Here is a 19,651-nt window from a genome sequence, read left to right as displayed (position 1 = left end):
GGGTGGGTTAGGCAAACAGCACACGCACACGTACCTCACACAAGATAAGAAAAATTTAAGTTCCTGTTTGGGACCAGTAGATACAAGATCCTAGACGAACACCGCTGCAGCTTCCAGCAGCAATCTCCATTCCTCCAACTCTTCCTGCTGATGTTAAACAGCCTCTATTCGGGAAGGGGTGAGAGCGGGGTGTGTTGTGTGTTTTTTTTAAATTCCTCTCTAATGTCAGCATAATAGTAAGGAAGTTTAGCTCTGCTGTCCATAATTAAATATTAAGGGCACTGCCAGTTATGTTTCTTTTCCTCTGGCCCCACATTATAGCCTTCTGGAACATTCACACGTTTCAACTTCCGCTGAAATGTCCCAAGAAATGTGTTTACTGGCGTGCGGAGCAGCCCGAGTTACAGATCGTATTTTAGGAAGTTCATTAATCTGCTTGGGACAGCTGTCTCATACAATGTTCATAAGCAAACCAAGGCTGACTCAGCAAATCTCCCTCAGCACAGGATGTGAAAGACAGTCCAAGCTTTTTTGGGCTTTCAAAGGACAAATAATTTTCTCCCCCTCCTTCTGCCCACTGCTTCAATTTTCCCTTTTCTTGTGCAAGTACATTCAATAATATCATCTATCTAGATGTCACTGCCAACACAATGTTTTGCAGTTTCCCAGTAAAAGTTGTCTGTTTTACAGCAGGGCAATTTTACGCCTCCAGATGTTTACCCAACATTACATTGAATGTAAAGCATAGAAATAGTACATTCAGCCCATCGGGTCTATCTTGGAGTTTATGCTCCATAGGAGTCTTCTCCCACCTTACTGCATCTAATCCTATCTTTCTCCCTCACGTATATATCAAGCTTCCCCTTAAACACATCTGGCAGAGATTTTTGTATCATCGTTAGCCACGGGTGAGGTACCGGAAGACTGGAGGATAGCTAATGTTATGCCTTTATTTAAGAAGGCAGCAGGGATAAGCCAGGGAATTACAGGCCGGTGAGCCTCACATCAGTGGTGGGAAAGTTATTGGAAGGGATTCTGAGAGACAGGATTTTTATGTATGGTCTGATTAGGGATAATCAACATGGCTTTGTGTGTGGAAAATCATGTCTCACAAATTTGATTGAGTTTTTTGAGGAGGTGACAAAGAGGATTAATGAGGGCAGGGCGGTGGACGTTGTCTACATGGACTTTAGCAAGGCCTCCGACAAGGTCCTGCATATTAGGCTGGTCCGGAAGGGTCAAACACATGGGATCCAGGGTGAGCTAGCCAATTGGATACAAAATTGGCTTGGTGATAGGAGGCAGAGGGTGCTGGTGGAGGGTTGTTTTTCAGATTGGAGGCCGGAGACCAGTGGTGTGCCGCAGGGATCGGTGCTGGGCCCTCTGTTGTTTCGTCATATATATTAATGACTTGGATGAGAATGTAGGAGGCATGATTAGTAAGTTTGCAGATGACACCAAAATTGGTGGTATCGTGGACAGTGAAGAAGGTTGTCTAAGGTTACAACAGGATATAGATCAACTGGGAAAGTGGGCAAGGGATTGGCAAATGGAATTTAACACAGACAAATGTGAAGTGATGCATTTTGGGAAGTTAAACCAGGACAGGACATATACAGTGAATGCAGGGCCCTGGGGAGCGTAGTTGAGCACAGACACCTTGGGGTGCAAGTACATAGTTCCCTGAAAGTGGCAACACAGGTAGACAGGGTGGTGAAGAAGGCGTATGGCATGCTTGCCTTCATTGGCCGAGGCATTGAGTACAAGAGTTGGGACGTTATGTTACAGTTGTACATAACGTTGGCTAGGCCGCACTTGGAGTACCGTGTGCAGTTCTGGTCACCGCACTACAGGAAAGATATGATTAAGCTAGAGAGGACGCAGAAAACATTCACAAGGATGTTGCCTGGTTTGGAGGGCTTGAGTTATAAAGAGAGATTGGATGGGCTGGGTCCGTTTTCCCTGGAGCGAAGGAGGCTGAGAGGGGACATGATAGAGATATATAAAATTATGAGAGGCATAGATAGGGTAGATAGCCAGAGTCTGTTTCCCATGGTAGGGGTGACTAAAACTAGAGGGCACAGATTTAAGGTGAGAGGGAGGAGGTTTAAAGAGGATCAAAAGGGTAAATTTTTCACACAAAAAATAGTGGGTATCTGGAATGAGCTGCCAGAGGAGGTGGTGGAGGCAGGAACAGTAGTGACATTTAAGAGGCATCTGGACAGGTACTTGAATGAGCAGGGCATAGAGGGATATGGAATTAAAGCAGGCAGGTGGGATTAGTATAGATAGGCATTATGGTCAGCATGGACGCGATGGGCCGAAGGGCCTGTTTCTATGCTGTACGACTCTATGACTATGTTATTCACCTCAATTACTCCTACTCCATTTGGTAGCATGTTCCACATTCTATTCACTCCAGATTAAAGAAGTATCCCGTTAATTCTTTATTGGATTTATTCACGAATACCTTATATATACATACAAATTAGGAGTCGGAGTAGGCCACTCAGCCCCTTCATTCAATAAGGTCATAGCTCATCTGATTGTAACCTCAACTCCATATTCCCGCCTACCCCCGATAACCTTTCACCCCCTTGCTCATCAAGAATCTACCTCTGCCTTAAAAATATTCAAAGACTCTGCTTCCACTGCATTTTGAGGAAGTGTTCCAAAGACTCACAACCCTCAGAGAAAAAAATTTCTCATCTGTATTAAATGAGCGACCCCTTACTTTTAAACAGTGACCCCTAGTTCTGGATTCTCCCACAAGAGGAAACATCCTTTTCACATCCATCCTGTGAAGACCCCTCAGAATCTTGTATGTTTCAATCAAGCCGCCTCTTACTCTTCTAAACTTCATAACTCATAAGACAATCCGCCCATTTCAGGTATTAGTCTAGTAAACCTTCTCTGAACTGCTTCCAACGCATTTATATTCATCCTTAAATAAGGAGACCAGTACTGTACACATTACTCCAGATGTGGTCTCACCAATGACCTGAAGAGCTGAAGCACAACCTCCCTACTTTTGTATTCAATTCCCTTTGCAATAAACAATAACATTCTATTCGTTTTCCTAATTACTTGCTGCACCTGCATACTAACCTTTTGCAATTCATGAACTAGGACACCCAGATCCCTCTGCATCTCAGAGCCATGCAATCTCTCACCATTTAGATAATTTTTTTTATTCTTCCTGCAAAAATGGACAATTCCACATTTTCCCACATTATACTCCATGTGCCAGAACTTTGCCCACTCACTTAACCTGTCTATACCCCTATGTAGCCTCCTTACTTACTTTCTGAACTATGTTTGTGTCATCAGCAAATTTAGCAACCACACATTTGGTTCCTTCATCCAAATCATTTATATAAATTGTAAAAGGTTAAGGCCCCAGCACTGATCCCTGCAGCACACCACTCGTTACATCTTGCCAACCAGAAAATGACCCATTTATGCCAACTGTTACCTGGCCAATCTTCTATCCATGCCAATACTTTACCCCCTACACCCTGAGATTTTATTTTCTGCAATAACCTTTGATGTGGCAACTTATCAAATGCTTTCTGGAAATCAGTACAGTACATCCACTGGTTCCCCTTTATCCACAACACATGTTACTTCTTCAAAGAACTTCAATAAATTGGTTAAACATGATTTCCCTTTCACAAAACCATGTTGACTCTGCCTGATTACCTTGAATGTTGTTTTTTAAGCGCCCTGCTATAATGTCTTTAATAATAGCTTCTAACATTTTCCCTATGACAGATGTTAAGCTAACTGGCCTGTAACTGGCTTTCTGTCCCCCTCCCCTTTTGAATAAAGGCATTACATATATTTATGGCCCTTAGTTTTGGTGTCCTCCACAAGTAGCTAGATTTGCTACTTCAAGTCATTATACAAGTAATACTCACACACAAAGACCAGATCACCCTTAGATCCATGATCTTCTAGTCCTTCAGCTATAGTTTTTAGGAAGATTTATTTACATAATTACACTTAACACCATTGCCACCATTTTTAGACTGGAATTGGACAGCTCTTTCAAAGATCCGACACAAATGGCCTCTTACTGTACTCTAAGATTATGTCAGTCTCACACCAGTCATGGAGTAGTGTCAGCCAGTAGTTGGTACCACTCTTGCCTGAGTCACAAGGTTGTGGATTCAAGTCTCACTCTAGGGCTTGAGCACAAAAATCAAGGCTGACACTCCACTGCAGTACTTGGGGAGTGCTGCACTGTTGGAGGTGCTGTCTTTCAGATGAAATGTTAAACCAAGGCCCCATCTGCTTGCTCACGTTATTGTAAAAGATCCTATCGCACTATTTGGAAGAGCAGGGGAGTTACCCCCTGCCCTGCCCCCTACCACCATGTTCTGGCCAATATTTATCCCTCAATCAACATCACAAGAGGACAGATTACCGGTCATTATCACACTGCTGTTTGTGGGAGTTTGTTGTGTGCAAACTGGCTGCTGTGTCTCCTATATTACACTTCAAAAGTACTTCATTGGCTGTAAAGTGCTTTGAGACGTCCGGTTGTCATGAAAAGCACTAGATAAATTCAAGTGAGAACAGTAAGTGCCAGAAACACTCCGGAAACATTAACTCTTGTTTCTCTCTCAACAGATGTTGTCAGACCTGCCGAGTATTCTCTATCCCAGAGGGTTGTGGATTCTCCATCATTGAATACATTTAAGGCTGGGATAGATTGATTTTTGGTCTCGCAGGGAATCGAGGGATATGGGGAGCAGGCAGGAAAGTGAAATTGAAGCCCAAGATCGGCCATGATTGTATTGAATGGCGGAGCAGGCTCGATGGGCCATATGGTCTACTTCTGTTCCTATTTCTTGTGTTTTTGTGTGTATTTCAGACACTTTCTGTTCCCATTTCAGAGTTCCAGCCTCAGCAGTATTTGCTCTTGCATAAATGCAAGTCTGGGTTATTGGCGGCATTACTGCCTTTCTTCCAATATGCAGGACTTTACCTTTGTCTGCATTAAATTTAATCTGGCACTTTTCTGCCCACTTATTGTTTTTTTTTCCAATTCGTTCTGTAATTTCCGAGCTGCACTAAGTTTCTGAATCAAGGTTCTTTAAGTAAATTAGAAATGGGTGATCCTAACCACCACCCCAGGGCATTGCAATCAGTATGCCACCCTATCCCACACCCCTAGTTAGAAGTTCAGCATTTCTTAGACCCATTTGCTCTTAAAGCAGTTATGTAACACAAGAGGCAATTATATAAGAGCAGGTTCTTAAAGTCTCTTTGCCAACTGAGACACAGTTAGCTGTCTTACGTTTCCCCCAGAATCTGTGGCTTATGACAGAATAATTACATTGCAGATGACAAAGCCACAAGGATTATACACTTATATGAAATGGAAGAATGCGCAGGGTTATGGGGAGAAGGTAGGGAAATGGAACTGAGGGAATTGCTCTTTCAGAGAACCAGTGTGGACACGATGGGCCGAATGGCCTCCTTCTGCGCTGTAAGAATTCTGTGATTCTGCAACAAAGCGAACAATTCCGCACTTCTAACCTGCTGTACACAATCAAAAGGAATCAACGGGTTCAAGGAAGATAGAAACAGGAGCAAGCCATTCAGTCCCATGTGTCTGCTCTGCCATTCAATTAGATCATGGCTGACTTGTACTACAGCAAGTCTACCTGACCCGAACCCAACGGGACCAGACGACATGTGTCGGGTGCTGGTTGGGTGCGCGTTGCACTTCTGCATCCGGCATTCGGGCTCGAGTCGGGTCGGAAACAGTGACAGCCAGGACGTTAAGGCAGGAAACACTCTGCACTAGTTTGCAGTGAGCGATTCCATCCAAGGTAGAGCACAACCTCTTTAATATAACCAACTTTATTCCGGTGCTCGGGTCGAGTCGGGCACGGGAAAAAATGTAAGGACTCGGGCCGGATGTGGTTCTGTCGGGCTCGGGACGGGTTTTATTTGCAGACCCGAGCAGGCCTTTAATTTGTACCTCAACCCCATTTACACACTTTATCTCCATATTCCTTAATACCCATTCCTAACAACAGTGTAGTGACCTCAGCAATGAAAACTCTGGTTGTCCCAGCATCCAGACTTTTGGGGCAGAATTCCAGATCTCTATGTGGAAAAAGTGCTTCCTTTTAAGATTATGTCCCCTCTTTCTTAATTCCCCCACTTGAACAATGAAACCTGTGAGATATGTCCCCACATCTGCACAACCACTCAACCCAACCCAACTGCGAGGTTAAACAAAATTCAGATGTTCCATAATTATCCAATGAATTTACAGTTGATTGGGACAGCAGTATTCTTATAAATGGATATTCCCCACTTTGAAGATGTTCAAGAGAGCTAGGAGTCACTTCCAGTAAAGAGATTTCACAACCAGGAGCCTAATAAAAAATATTCACACACCAGAGCAAAATTGAAAACAATTCCAGTAAGTCACTTTAAGCAACAGAACACAAAACAAATACCAGAATTTTTTATATAAGTTCGGGAAATGTGGGCGCCACTGGCTAGGCCAGCATTTATTGCCCATCCCTAATTGCCCTTGAGAAGGTGATGGTGAACTGCCTTCTTGAACCGCTGCAGTCTGTGTGGGGTAGGTACACCCAGAGTGCTGTTAGGAAGGGAGTTCCAGGATTTTGACCCAGCGACAGTGAAGGAGCAGCGATATAGTTCCAAGTCAGGATGATGTGTGGCTTAGAGGGGAACTTGCAGGTGGTGGTGTTCCCATGCATCTGCTGCCCTTGTCTTTCTAGGAAGTAGAGGTCACGGGTTTGGAAGGTGCTGTTGAAGGAGCCTTGGTGCGTAGATGGTACACACTGCTGTCACTATGCATCGGTGGTGGAGGGAGTGAATTTTGAAGTTGGTGGATGGGGTGCCAATCAAGCGGGCTGCTTTGTCCTGGATGGTGTCAAGTTTCTTGAGTGTTGTTGGAGCTGCACCCATCCAGGCAAGTGGAGAGTATTCCATCACACTCCTGACTTGTGCTTTGTAAATGGTGGACAGGCACTGGGGAGACAGGAGGTGAATTACTCGCCGCAAGATTCCTAGCCTCTGACCTGCTCTTATAGCCACAGCATTTATGTGGCTGGTCCAATTCAGTTTCTGGTCAATGATAACCCCTAGGACGTCGATAGCAGGGGATTCAGTGATGGTATTGCCATTGAACGTCAAGGAGATGGTCATTGCCTGGCATTTGTGTGGCATGAATGTTACTTGCTACTTATCAGCCCAAGGCCGGATGTTGTCCAGGTCTTGCTGCATATCAGTATCTGAGGAGTCGCGAATGGTGCTGAACATTGTGCAATCATCAGCAAACATTCCCACTTCTGACCTTATGATTGAAGGAAGGTCATTGATGAAGCAGCTGAAGATAGCTGGGCCTAGGACACTATCCTGAGGAACTCCTGCAGTGACGTCCTGGGACTGAGATGATTGACCTCCAACAACCACAACTATCTTCCTTTGCACTAGATATGACTCCAACCAGCAGAGAGTTTTTCCCCTGATTCCCATTGACTCCAGTTTTGCTGGAGCTTCTTGATGCCATACTCAGTCAAATGCTGCCTTGATGTCAAGGGCAGTCACTCTCACCTTACCTCTTTTGTCCATGTTTGGACCAAGGCTGTAATGCGGTCAGGAGCTGAGTGGCCCTGGCGGAACCCATCTGAGCGTCACTGAGCAGGTTATTACTGAGCAAGTGCTGCTTGAGAGCACTGCTGACGACCCCTTCCATCACTTTGCTGATGATTGAGAGTAGACTGATAGGGTGGAAATTGGCCAGGTTAGATTTGTTCTGCTTTTTGTGCACAGGACATACCTGGGCAATTTTCCACATTGCTGGGTAAATGCCAGTGTTGTAGCTGTACTGGAACAGCTTGGCTAGGGGCGCGGCTAGTTCTGGAGCACAAGTCTTCAGTACTATTGCCGGAATGTTCTCAGGGACTATAGCTTTTGCAGTATCCAGTGCCTTCAGCCGTTTCTTGATATCACGTGGAGTGAATCGGGTTGGATGAAGATTGGCATCTTTAACGCTGGGGACCTCAGGAGGAGGCCAAGATGGATCATTCATTCGGCACGTCTGGCTGAAGATGGATGCAAAGGCTTCAGTCTTGTCTTTTGCACTGATGTGCTGGGCTCCCCCATCGTAGAAGATGAGGATGTTTGTGGAGTCTCCTCCTCCTGTCAGTGTAATTGTCCACTGCCATTCACGACTGGATGTGACAAGGCTGCAGAGCTTAGGTCTGATCCGTTAGTTGTGGGATCGCTTAGCCCTGTCTATTGCATGCTGGATCCGCCATTTGGCATGTAAATAATCCTGTATTGTAGCTTCACCAGGCTGACACCTCATTTTGAGCTATGCCTGGTGCTGCTCCAGGCATGTTCTCCTGCACTCTTCATTGAACCAGGGTTGGTCCCCCGGCTTGATGGTAATGGTAGAGTGAGGGATATGCCAGGCATGAGGTTACAGGTTGTGGTTGAATACAATGCGGCTGCTGATGATGGCCCACAGCACCTCATGGATGCCCACGTTTTGAGTTGCTAGAACTATTCAAAATCTATCCCATTTAGCACGGTGGTAGTGCCACACAACACGATGGCAGGTATTCTCAGTGGGAAAACGGGACTTTGTCTCCACAAGGACTGTGCGGTGGTCATTCCTACTAATACCGTCATGGACAGATGCATCTGAGACAGGTAGGACGAGGTCAAGTATGTTTTTCCCTCTTGTTGGTTCCCTCAGCACCTTCCGCAGACCCAGTCTAGCAGCTTGGTCAGTAGTGGTGCTTCCGAGCCATGGTGATGGACATTGAAGTCCCCCACTCAGAGTACATTTTGTGCCCTTGCTACCCTCAGTGCTTCTTTCAATTGGTGTTCAACATGGAGATAAGATACAAGATCCTGAGGGGTCTTGCCTTGGTGGATGTAGAAAGGATGTTTCCCCTTGTGGGAGAATCTTGAACTAGGGGTCACTGTCTAAAAAATGAGTCGCCCATTTAAGACGGTGATGAGGAGAATTTATTTCTCCGAGGGTGGGGAGTCTTTGGAATTCTCTTCCTGAAAAGGCAGTGGAAGCAGAGTTTCTGAATATTTTTAAGGCAGAGGTAGATAGATTCTTGATAAGCAAGGGGGCGGAAGGTTATCGGGGGTAGGTGGAAATGTGGAGTAATCAGTTCAGCCATGAACATATTGAATGGCGGAGCAGGCTTGAAGGGCAGAGTGGCCTACTCCTGCTCCTAATTCATGTGTTCGAGAAACACCGATTCATCAGCTAAGGTGGGGGCGGTAGGAGGTAACCAGAAAGAGGTTTATTAAATATTAAAGCACAAAAATATTTTGATTCTATTTTTTAGTTTTTATGCATTTATCTTCTATTTTTAGATTTTATGTATAAAGTTCCTTCCAATGAAAGTGTTTAAGCAGAGGGGCTTTTACACGTCTTGTGTAATTCTGTGAAGCTACCCGAATCTGGAGATTAATTAATAGTGACACAATTCCAGGGCAAACAAGAGCTGTTTACTATACAGGTTCATCATAAAAGGGAAGGGTCTTTTGGACCCAACTGCCTTTTCCTGTTCGCACAAATTTGTTTATTGTTCCCAATTCAAACTGCAGTAAAGGTGTTACTGCAGGCTGTTCCCAGGGACACACAACGAGACAAACATCATCTGCTGCTGGAGGACTATCAATTCGGTGAAAGACACCCTTTGGTCTGCCCAAAACTTGCTGGTTTTCCAGCGCAAAGAGTTGTCCACGACCGAAAGTTGCAGACTGGCACATTCCAAGGTCCAGGACTACGTGCTGAGGGACGCACTGAAGCTTGGGGCAGCCACAGCAAAGGCTCAATGGGGAAAGAGCACTGTGTAAGATCCCCCCCACCAAGCTGAACTGAGGGGCTGGATCCATGGGAAACCCCTCGAACAGTATCGGGAAATTTTTCGTTTGCTGTAAAATGTAAAAATGAATCTGGCACAACAAATGAAATGGAAGGGTTGTGAGGCAACTCAATTGTATAGAAGGAAACTGATCACCTTTGCACTGTTTGTACTTGATGCTGTTTTAAACTGTTTGGGAATGTAATTTTTACAGATTCTTATGAATATAGTATATTTTGAAAATTTAAAAAAACTGAATATAAACTTTTCCTGTCCCTCAACCAGGAAAGATGTCTTAGACTACTTCGCAGAGCCAGCTGGAAGGAGAAACAGGTAGAAGGGGGCTAAAATAGCAGAGGAACAGAAGAGTTTTGAGAAGGCAGTGAGACAAAAAGATTCCTTTCCCTCTTTGTTCTTTGGCACTTTCCAAAATTAAAACATATTCTCAAACTAATTCAATCTATAGTCTACACTTTTCATTAAGCAGATGTTTTTGATCATGTTAACCCAACATTCTGCAGCAAGTTTAAGACAAAAAACACCATTATACTGATCATAGAATGATACAGACCAGAAAAAAGGCCATTTGGCCCATCAAGCCCATGCAACCCATTTCCTTTCTTCTGAAATTTGTTAATTGAGTTTGTAAGGTGTGGTAGTGCAGTGGTTATGTTACTGGACTAGTAATACAGAGAACGAGAGTTTAAATTGACAGAATTTGAATTCAGTTTTTAAAAATCTGGTAATAAAAAACTGGCATCAGTAAAGCGATCATGAAGAAGTCAGATCTAACCCAACTGGTTCACTTATGTCCTTTAGGGATGGAAATCTGTCGCCCTTATCCAGTCTGACCTACATGTGACTCAAAAATCCCACATTGATGTGTCCGATTTCTAATTTCCCCCTGTTGGCCAAGCGAGCAATTCAGCCATCAGAGCAACTAGAGATAGGCAATAAAAGCCAGCCTTGCCAACGAGGTCCACATCCATCCAGAGAACACATGATTTAAAAAAAGGTCAATTGAGATGCTAGAAACAGTTAACAGAACTGTTGTAATGTAGGAAAGGTAGCAGCAAAATTACGCACATCAAGGTCCCACAAACAAAAATGTGATACTGACCATAATCCTGCTTTGACCATCAACCATCTATAAAGGACACAACAATGTTACATGGAGAGCAGCCAGTGCCTATGGAAACATACCCCAGGGAGATGCATTGCCTTCAAGATAGACAGGGAGAACATTTGTAGGTATAGACCCTTTGCACATTACAGAAAATGAGACCCAACAAGCATGTAACAAAAGTGACAAAGAGACTTGGAGAGGGGCATTATTTACTCCATTAACCGATCAGTAAAATGAAACATGCGACTCAACAAAAACTGGTGACAGTAGCCATCGCCAACTAATCAGTTAGAATTGAAAGGGTCAATACTTACACCAAAGTTCATAATAGTAGTTACAGCATTGCGATTCTCCACAACAATGTCCTGTTTCACAGAAGTAACTCTGGTTGTTCACTCCGATGCATTCATCTCGTTCTTGAGACTTAAAAGAAGAAAACAATTACAGCAGAGATGAGAGAGAGAAAAATCACAGAGACTCAAATGATTGCAAGGCGGTAATATAATCAAGAGGCTAAGATGTCATTAGCTATCTAGTTTCACCCATCATGACCCAGAATTTAGTTTACTATCTTATGGTAACATATGGTTCATTCAGGGGAAAGGGATTGGTTCAGTTTGAGGTCTACTTCATTTGAAAATCAAGAATTAATTTCACCCAATCTAACTCATTCTGCCTCAGAACTGTGAAACTGTGGAGCTGCTCATCTTCCGCAGTCTTCGCTCTCTCTTGTAATGTTTAGCCTTTTCGGACCTAAGCTTGGTAGCACTTAACTGCTACTATTGACCTATTATATCTTTCTTCCTGTGTGCTTGGTGGTGTCCTGCAATAAGGGCCTTGGCCACTCACCCAGATTTAATGAAGGTATCTAGCAGAAGCTGTCGCTACAGTCAGTACATTCAGTATAGTGTTACATATCAGTGCTTACGCTGAGCGATTAATGATTATATCAGTACTGAATGTCCATCAAAGAAATACTCTGCATGTAATTACCGGTAAAGTCTACAGCCAGTGAATAAAGTATGAGCAGCTTTCTACCTAGGATTAGTGCAGTGACCACAAACCTGTTACAGTTTTAAAAATGTGACATCTAAAATCTAACATAATATTGTTACGACTGAGGCGGGAGGAGTGCACTGTTTATTCTAGTCCCACTTCTCCACAGGCCACAACATATATTTAAATTTTCCCACTTACTGATACAATCATAGACTCTATTTTTCCCAGAATAAAACACGCAAATCAGGTTTCTTTCATAAACAACAAAATTGTCAGATTATAAAACAAATCTTAATCAGTAATGAAGCAAAGCATAAACACACAGATTGAAGTAGAACAGTTTCCTTTTTACCTTAGCCTCTCACACACACATCCATACATCAGTTAACCAGAAAAATAAAAGGGAATTTTGCTTTAGGGCTCTGTTACAAAAAAAGACAAAAAAACACCTAGGCTGAATACTTGCTCATTCTTGAAGAAAGAAAAGATATGAAAAGATGTCCATAGTTTTGGTTTGGCATCCCAAATGCGTATAGACGGCTCTTACTGGAATCTTCCTAGAACAGTTCTTTCCAGGCAATGTTGAAGATCAGTTTGGGTAGGCTTTCAAAGAAATGCCTCTACAGAGGCTTCAGATCGGTCTTGCAGCAGAAATGTGGCACACATTCGATACGCAGGGTTTCTTCAAAACAGGAGGAAAGAGGAAAGTGACACGCTGAATATGCAGAGTTTCTTTCCAAGAGAGAAAAAGAGATGAGCTGGGTTTTCTTGGCAGGCAAAAACCAACTATCTTTTTTAACAATTCAAAGTGAAACCAAAAACATTCCAGAAGTCAAGCCTCCTGGCCTGTCACTTCTCTGTAAACATCTTCTCCAAATCAAAACAACAAGCTCCCTGATGGTATTTTATCTGAAAACAGATGCCTTCCAGTAAGGGTTTGTTTACAAGCCAAGTTCAGGAAGTCTTCTGGTAACCTCTTTTGAAAAAACACAAACTTCAGCATCTCTTCAAGCTTCCAGATGAATCAGTGTCTGTAATTCAACTATAATTCTTTAAAATATACTTTACAAAAAAATAGAAGCACTCTTGTAACAATATTTACTATATTATCACAATTGCAATTAATTCCCATGGCAGTAACATGCCCATTATTACCCACAACTCCATATTTGAACCTCTCCAATCTGATTCCATCCCTGCCACAACACTGAATCAGTCAGAAGTAAAATCACAAGTGAAATCCTCTGAGAATGTGACATGGTGCAATATCCATCCTGAACCTCTCTGCTGCCTTTGACATGGTCAGTCTCCATGATGTTCCCCCACTCTTGAGCTCAGTGGGAGAGCCCTGCTCCTGATTAAGAAGCTCACATGGGTCTGGTTCCACATGAATGCTGACAATATCCAGCTCTATGACTCCACCAGCCCTCTCAACCCCTCCGTTGCCTGTGTAGTCCTACTACTTGCCCGGCATTCAATCTGGGGAGAGTTGCAATTTCCTCCAGTTAAACATTGGGAAGATCAAAGCCATTATCTTTGACTCCCTTCACAAACTCTATTATTTCTGCTATTTCATTCCCCCACTCCAGCCCTCGTCTCGGGGAAAACATCCAAGAAGAATAACCTGCATTTATATAGCGCCTTTAATATAGTAAAAACATCCCAAGGCACTTCACAGGAACATTATCAAACAAAATTTAACACCGAGCCACAAAGAGGTAGGATTTAGGGAGCATCTTAAAGGAGAGTGTGAGGTAGAGAGGCAGAGGGGTTTAGGGAGGAAATTCCAGAGCTTAGGGCCTAGGCAACAAAAGGCATGACCACCAGTGGTCGAGTGATTACAATTGGGGATGCTGCAAAAGGCCAGAATTAGAGCAGCACTGAGATCTCGGAGGGCAGGAGAAGATTAAAGAGATGAGGGGAGAGGCCTTGGGAAATTTGAAAACAAGAATGAGGACTCTAAAATCGAGACTTTTAAAATTATATCCTAATTGTCACGAGGTTGAGTTTTTGACCCAATACCCTCTCCCATCATCAAGATGTCCACTTCTACCTCCATTACATCACCTGTCTCATAAGAACACAAGATAAGGAATGGCAGCAGGAGTAGGCCGTACAGCCCCTTGAGCCTGCTCCACCATTCAATATCATGAAGTCTGATCTTCGACCTCAACTCCACTTTCCCGCCAGATCCTCATATCCCTCGATTCCCTTAATGTCCAAAAATCTATCGATCTCCGTCCTGAATATACTCAACGACTAAGCAGCCACAAAATTCCAAAGACCCACAATCTTTTTATTCCTCCTCGTCTCAGTCCTAAATGGCTGACTCCTAATTCGAGACTCTCCAGCCATGAGAAAAAGACTCCCAGTATCAATCTTGTCAATTTCTCTCTCATTCTCACGCTTCAATGAGATACCCTTACTTTAGCCCATCTGCTACTGAAATCCTTATCAATGCCTTTATCATCTCAAGAGTCAAGTATTGCAACATTCCCCTGATCAGGATCCCAGTCTTACCCTCCATAAATTTTAGCTCATTCAAAACTAAGTGCCACTCACCTATTGTCCTGTCCTTGCTCAACAGACATTAGTTCCTGGTTCTCTAATGCCTCCAATTTAAAATTCTCATCCTCTTGTCTAAATCCCTTCAAGGCCTTGCCCCTCTCCAATTCTACTCTCTTTCAACCATGCAATTTTCTCAAGAGCTTCAATTGATTCTTGACCTGTCCTCTCCATTTGCTCAATCGTTGCAGCCATGCCTTTAGCTGCCTTGGCCCTACACTCTGGAAGCACCTCCCTAAACTTCTCCACCTCACCACCTTGCTCTCATTAAAACCCACCTCACTGTCCGAGCATTTTGGAACCCCCTCCTAACAGACACTCTTTGGCTTGGCACCCATTAATTTCTAATTATACCTTTGAAGCGCTTTAGGATATTTTTCTACATGAAAAGTGAGATTATAAGTAGTCAAAATTGCACACAATACTGTGGATAGTTTTTGAAAAATGTTACGTAAAGCAATATAACCTCTCCATTGTGCTTCATCCTTGCACTAATCTGGTGCACTAATATGCTTTAAAATGACAGGCAAACACCAATAGATTGATCTAGATCTGCTTCCTCATCAGAAATCTATACCAGCCTTCCATTTAATTTACACTCCCTTCGCTTAGTTCCTTGGACTTGGAGTGATAAATGTTGCTGAATAACAGGATGGTAAAACAATGAGGCAGCTGAAAGCACCTTCAGTTTTGAGCCTGGAAGACGGTGCCCAATTTGGAGGCTTTTCTAGCTGCTCTCGACTGCTCCTCCAAATTGAATGAACCCAGTGAATCTCTACCAACGATGCCAGTTTGTGCCTGCGCACTTTCAGAAAGTGGCACTGTCTCGGCGTTCCATTTGGAATCTCCAGTGCGATTCACTCAAGGTATCAGGGAGAGCAGGAAAATGGCTGGAGATCAGGATGCTTCTGGACCCAGCAAGGAGGAAGACCGGAGCTGAAAGCGCAGGAGGCTAAGGAAGGATATTCAGAGAGCATGGGAAACAATGAGCCAGAGGGGAGAGTGGGGCTGTGAATTGGGAAGCACCACAGCATCACCAATGATAGGAGGCCTCCAAATACGTCCTGACAGGCATGTGTTTACATAGAAATACAAATTATAAATGTTTACATATACAGAGACTTCATTTGTTGACAAAAGCATTACTCAAATGCTGTAGAAATTGAGGGTTACCTTGACCGTTTAGCTTTTGGCATCTATTTAATACATTTTGTGTCCAAGAATACAAAGGTTATTGCTAAGATGTGCGTGTGATGCACAATCCCAGAAAATAAACTTACACGCTTTAGATCGGATTGTGCAATCATCATAAAGAATGTCAGATGCTACCATACTGTACAGATACACTGGAGGCACAGCATCAGTACCAGTGTAAGGAAAAGAGACCAATATATCAAACAGGAGGCTGCTGAGGCCAAGAGATGTGCAGATTCTCCAAGAGTCTATACAAATTGATTACCAGAACAAAAAAGCAATCGCGTTTCAAAAAAAAAATGTTGATTCAGGAGAGATATTTTGTCTCAGTACAGTTTTTTAAAAAATGAGGTCAGTAATGCCCAAGACAGAATCTGGATATCGGCAATCCAGTGAAAGATCATAAGCAACATTCTGACTCACTCAAACTGCATCCAGTTATCACACAACTAAAGAAACCAATTCACACCTGGGAATATGCAAATAGGGTGTAATTAACTGTTAAATTAATTCTGTATTTTCTAGAAGCAACAACAACCTGGATTTATATAGCACCTTTAACATATTCCAACGTGTTTCACAGGAGTGTAACCAACCAGAATTTGACACTGAGCCATGTAGGAAATATTAGGACAGGTGACCAAAAGCTTGGTCAAACAGTTAAGTTTTAAGGTGCATCTTAAAGGAGGGGAGGGGCGCAAGAGGCGGAGAGGTTTAGTGAGAGAATCCAGAGTTTGATGCCCAGGCAGCTGAAGACACGCCTGCCAATGGTGCAGCGATTAAAATCGATGAGGTGCAAGAGGTCGGAATTGTAAGAGCAGAAAGATCTTTGGGGGGGGGGGGGGGGGCGGATCATATGGCTGGAGGAGGTTACAAATCAGGAGGGGCTAGGCTTTGGAGGGATTTGAAAACAAAGATGAACAATTGAGGCATTGCTGGACCAGGAGCCAATGTAGCTCAGTGAGCACAGCAGTGATGGCATGGAATTCTACAAGTCCATATTGGACGAATGAAAGTTTGAACACACTACTGCTGGACCACATTACAAATCAAATGGATTTGCTGAAACCAGTACAAAACTAAAGTAGTAAGACTGATACAGAAGCACAACCGTGACAAACAGGTTCTTCTGATGGTTTGAACCGCTTTGTTCCACCTCCTACCTCTTGTAGTTTCCACAATGTTAGTCACTATAGCAAAGTCATTGAGACAAAGACTATATACAAAAAAACCAAGATCCTGATTAGCATTTCAAAGCTTTAACATAACCATTTGCTAATTTAGTTCATGCTAAGACACATGCAGAAACAAACCTAGGTGTTGTTAACCCAATCTGCTCCTAGGTCCACACTGATACAGACCTTATGAAAATTAGCAAATGCAAATTTCAGGATTTATTATGCAATAATCCTGAAAACAGCATATAAATGTGATAAGCAGCTAGAGACTAAACCTGACTGTCAGATCAAAAGAATCCAAGTATAAAGCTCCAGTAATTCAATTCCTCCAAGTTACGGAACAGGAATCCATCACAATTAGTTCAGGACAAGTAGGAATAAAACCCATATAGACTGATTGAACAGTGTTAAGACAGTATAGTGCTGACTTTAAAGTGAATACCTTAGATACAGTACAACAGTGATTAAACATTAAAGCCTGAAATATGTACAAAGAGAGGGAGATGTATAGTACCTTTTGCAATCTTCTAAAGCATTGAGATAGTAAAAGTTTCTCTGCAACAAAAAAGTAGATAATCCAACCTTTTAGTTGCAAAGTCTCATTATATAAAAAAGTTCCTGAATTCAACAGTGTTGCTGCTCCCTAAATAATAGAGTTTAAGCCAACTTTCTTTTCCAACAACATACGTGACCTTCCATGCTCCTCACCTGAGTTATTAAGTGCTGTAGTATAATCATGGCAAAAGCTGGATGAAAAATCCCTGGATCTTACGTTAACGGCATTTGTCCCGTGCACCACATCCCTTTATGCCTCCAGGTCAGAGACTACAGCCCCCCTTTCCCCAGGTTCACAATCACCTTCCAACAAGTTAAGTTTTCACCCAGCAGATCCCCTAAGACTGTTACAAAAACTTTCCGTGCATCTGACATCCGTCAGTTAACACAAAGTAATTTAGTCCATAAAATCAATGCCACTAGCAAATCTGCAAAGTCACCTCTACTATGAGCTCATTTGTAGCTAAAAGAATGGGCAACTGTGCCAGACTTTTCAAGCCTAGTTTTCCATTAATCCAGAGTAAACAGAGGTGTTAAAATAAGTAAATATCACTGCGAACATTAAGTAATCCATTTACTGTAATCCAGGATTTTGAATTATTTATCGAATGTATGTATACTGATGGTTACTACTAACAGTACAGTGGCGTTGTCTTAGACCAAGGGACTGTCAGAATTGTTAAGTGTTTTAAATCAACCAGATTCTCTCATCCTCCCCCAAACCTCCATATTCTAGTTGTAATATTAATTTTTTTAACCCGTCAATTTATCATACATCTTACTAATCAGAACGTACACACCCAAGCAGATCGAAACAAACCGCTTTCAGTGGGAAAAGCTTTGATTAAAAATCATTTCACAAGGACAGTAGCAGAAAAAATCCTTTAACACTTTCAAATTAAATTCACTAAAAGTTTGATAGCACAGAACTTGAGTATTGCTGAAAATAGAGACATGCAGTCAAAGCTTTTCGTCTTGCACTCATCAGGACAATATGTAAGAATAACCAATGTAAGGGAAAACAACAACTTATACTGCATGAGAATAGAGTGCTGATTGCTTGGCAAGTGAATGCTGATTGGTAGAAGCGTTGCCATGGGGAATACACCAGTTTACAGTGACTGACAGTAAACTGCCAAGCTTTGTTTGAAATTTAAACCAGGCAGCTTGACTCTGATTGATCAAGGCATTGCCCTGAGGAATGAACCAGCAAATGGCTGTCACTTATTTTGTTCAGCTGAAACAGGCACAATGTGTGTATATGTTCTTTCTGTCTGCCATGAACAGGACCCTGTGTATTAATATACATAGCTTCCAGTACGGCAGGCGGGCACATAGGCGCGCGCAGACAGGGACGCATGCAGACGCACACACCCCACTGAGCTATTCCCTGCTCCAATTCAATCCACAAAGCCAGAAGTGGTCATACCAGTCAGTTACGTGATCACCCTGCTGGCCAACTTGGGGAGTTTTAAATTGTAGCGAGTGTTTGAACTGGCAGAAAGCAGAATGCTCCTGGACTGAAAACCTCCTCTCTCTCCTGTCTGCTCCCATCTCTTTCTCAAGGAACTCCAAAAACCGACTAAAGTCACATGAACCCCAAGAGAGAAAAGTCTCCTTCAGTGAACAAGGTTTAAGAAGAATACTGGGCCCCAACGAAAAGCAAGAACCACCTACAATCAAAGACTCTACAGTGAGCTCGAAGAACCGTAACTCTTCAGATATTGCCTCAAACCTTTCTACTTGAATTCTTCTTCTGCTCTTTTCTGTCTCTATTTGCATGTGTGTATCGCGTACGTGTGCACATGTCGTGTATCTGTAGACGTTAACCGAATGACAGTTTAAGTTTAATAAAATTTCACCTTACTTCTTTAAACTTAAGAAAGCTTGTTTGTGCCCGTTTCTTTGCTTTATAATTGGAAAGCAGTGAACAAGGATTCACCAAGGGGGAGCTAAAAACAGTGTTTAAAAATAAAACCCTGTTACAGTAAGACCAGGTGAAGGCTAAAAGGGAACCCTAGACCTCTTTCTCACCTGGTCATAGCACCCACCCAAAAGATTTTAGCTGCTTATTTAGCTCATTGCTGCTTCTGAAACCTTGCTGTATCTAAACTGGCTGCTGTGTTTGCCTATGTTACAAAATA

General features: G+C 42.9%; 1 protein-coding gene across 3 annotated transcripts in view; it reads right to left on the bottom strand.

The window, feature by feature from the left end:
- The window catches only part of wbp1la (WW domain binding protein 1-like a), an 82,353-nt gene that overhangs the window by 12,518 nt on the left and 50,184 nt on the right, over positions 1–19,651 (bottom strand). For 2 of the 3 annotated variants that reach the window (XM_068053068.1, XM_068053071.1), the window contains one exon: positions 11,331–11,439. In XM_068053068.1, the coding sequence (XP_067909169.1) occupies positions 11,331–11,439 (109 nt within the window). Of the gene's footprint in view, positions 1–11,330; positions 11,440–17,660; positions 17,889–19,651 lie in introns of those variants that run through there. The other variant, XM_068053070.1, reaches the window with a different exon arrangement.

This window comes from Heterodontus francisci, chromosome 20 (assembly GCF_036365525.1).
Source record: "Heterodontus francisci isolate sHetFra1 chromosome 20, sHetFra1.hap1, whole genome shotgun sequence".
Lineage (NCBI taxonomy): Eukaryota > Metazoa > Chordata > Chondrichthyes > Heterodontiformes > Heterodontidae > Heterodontus > Heterodontus francisci.
The sequence above is the reverse complement of the archived record's forward strand: the minus strand, read 5'-3'. Positions and strand labels throughout refer to the sequence as shown.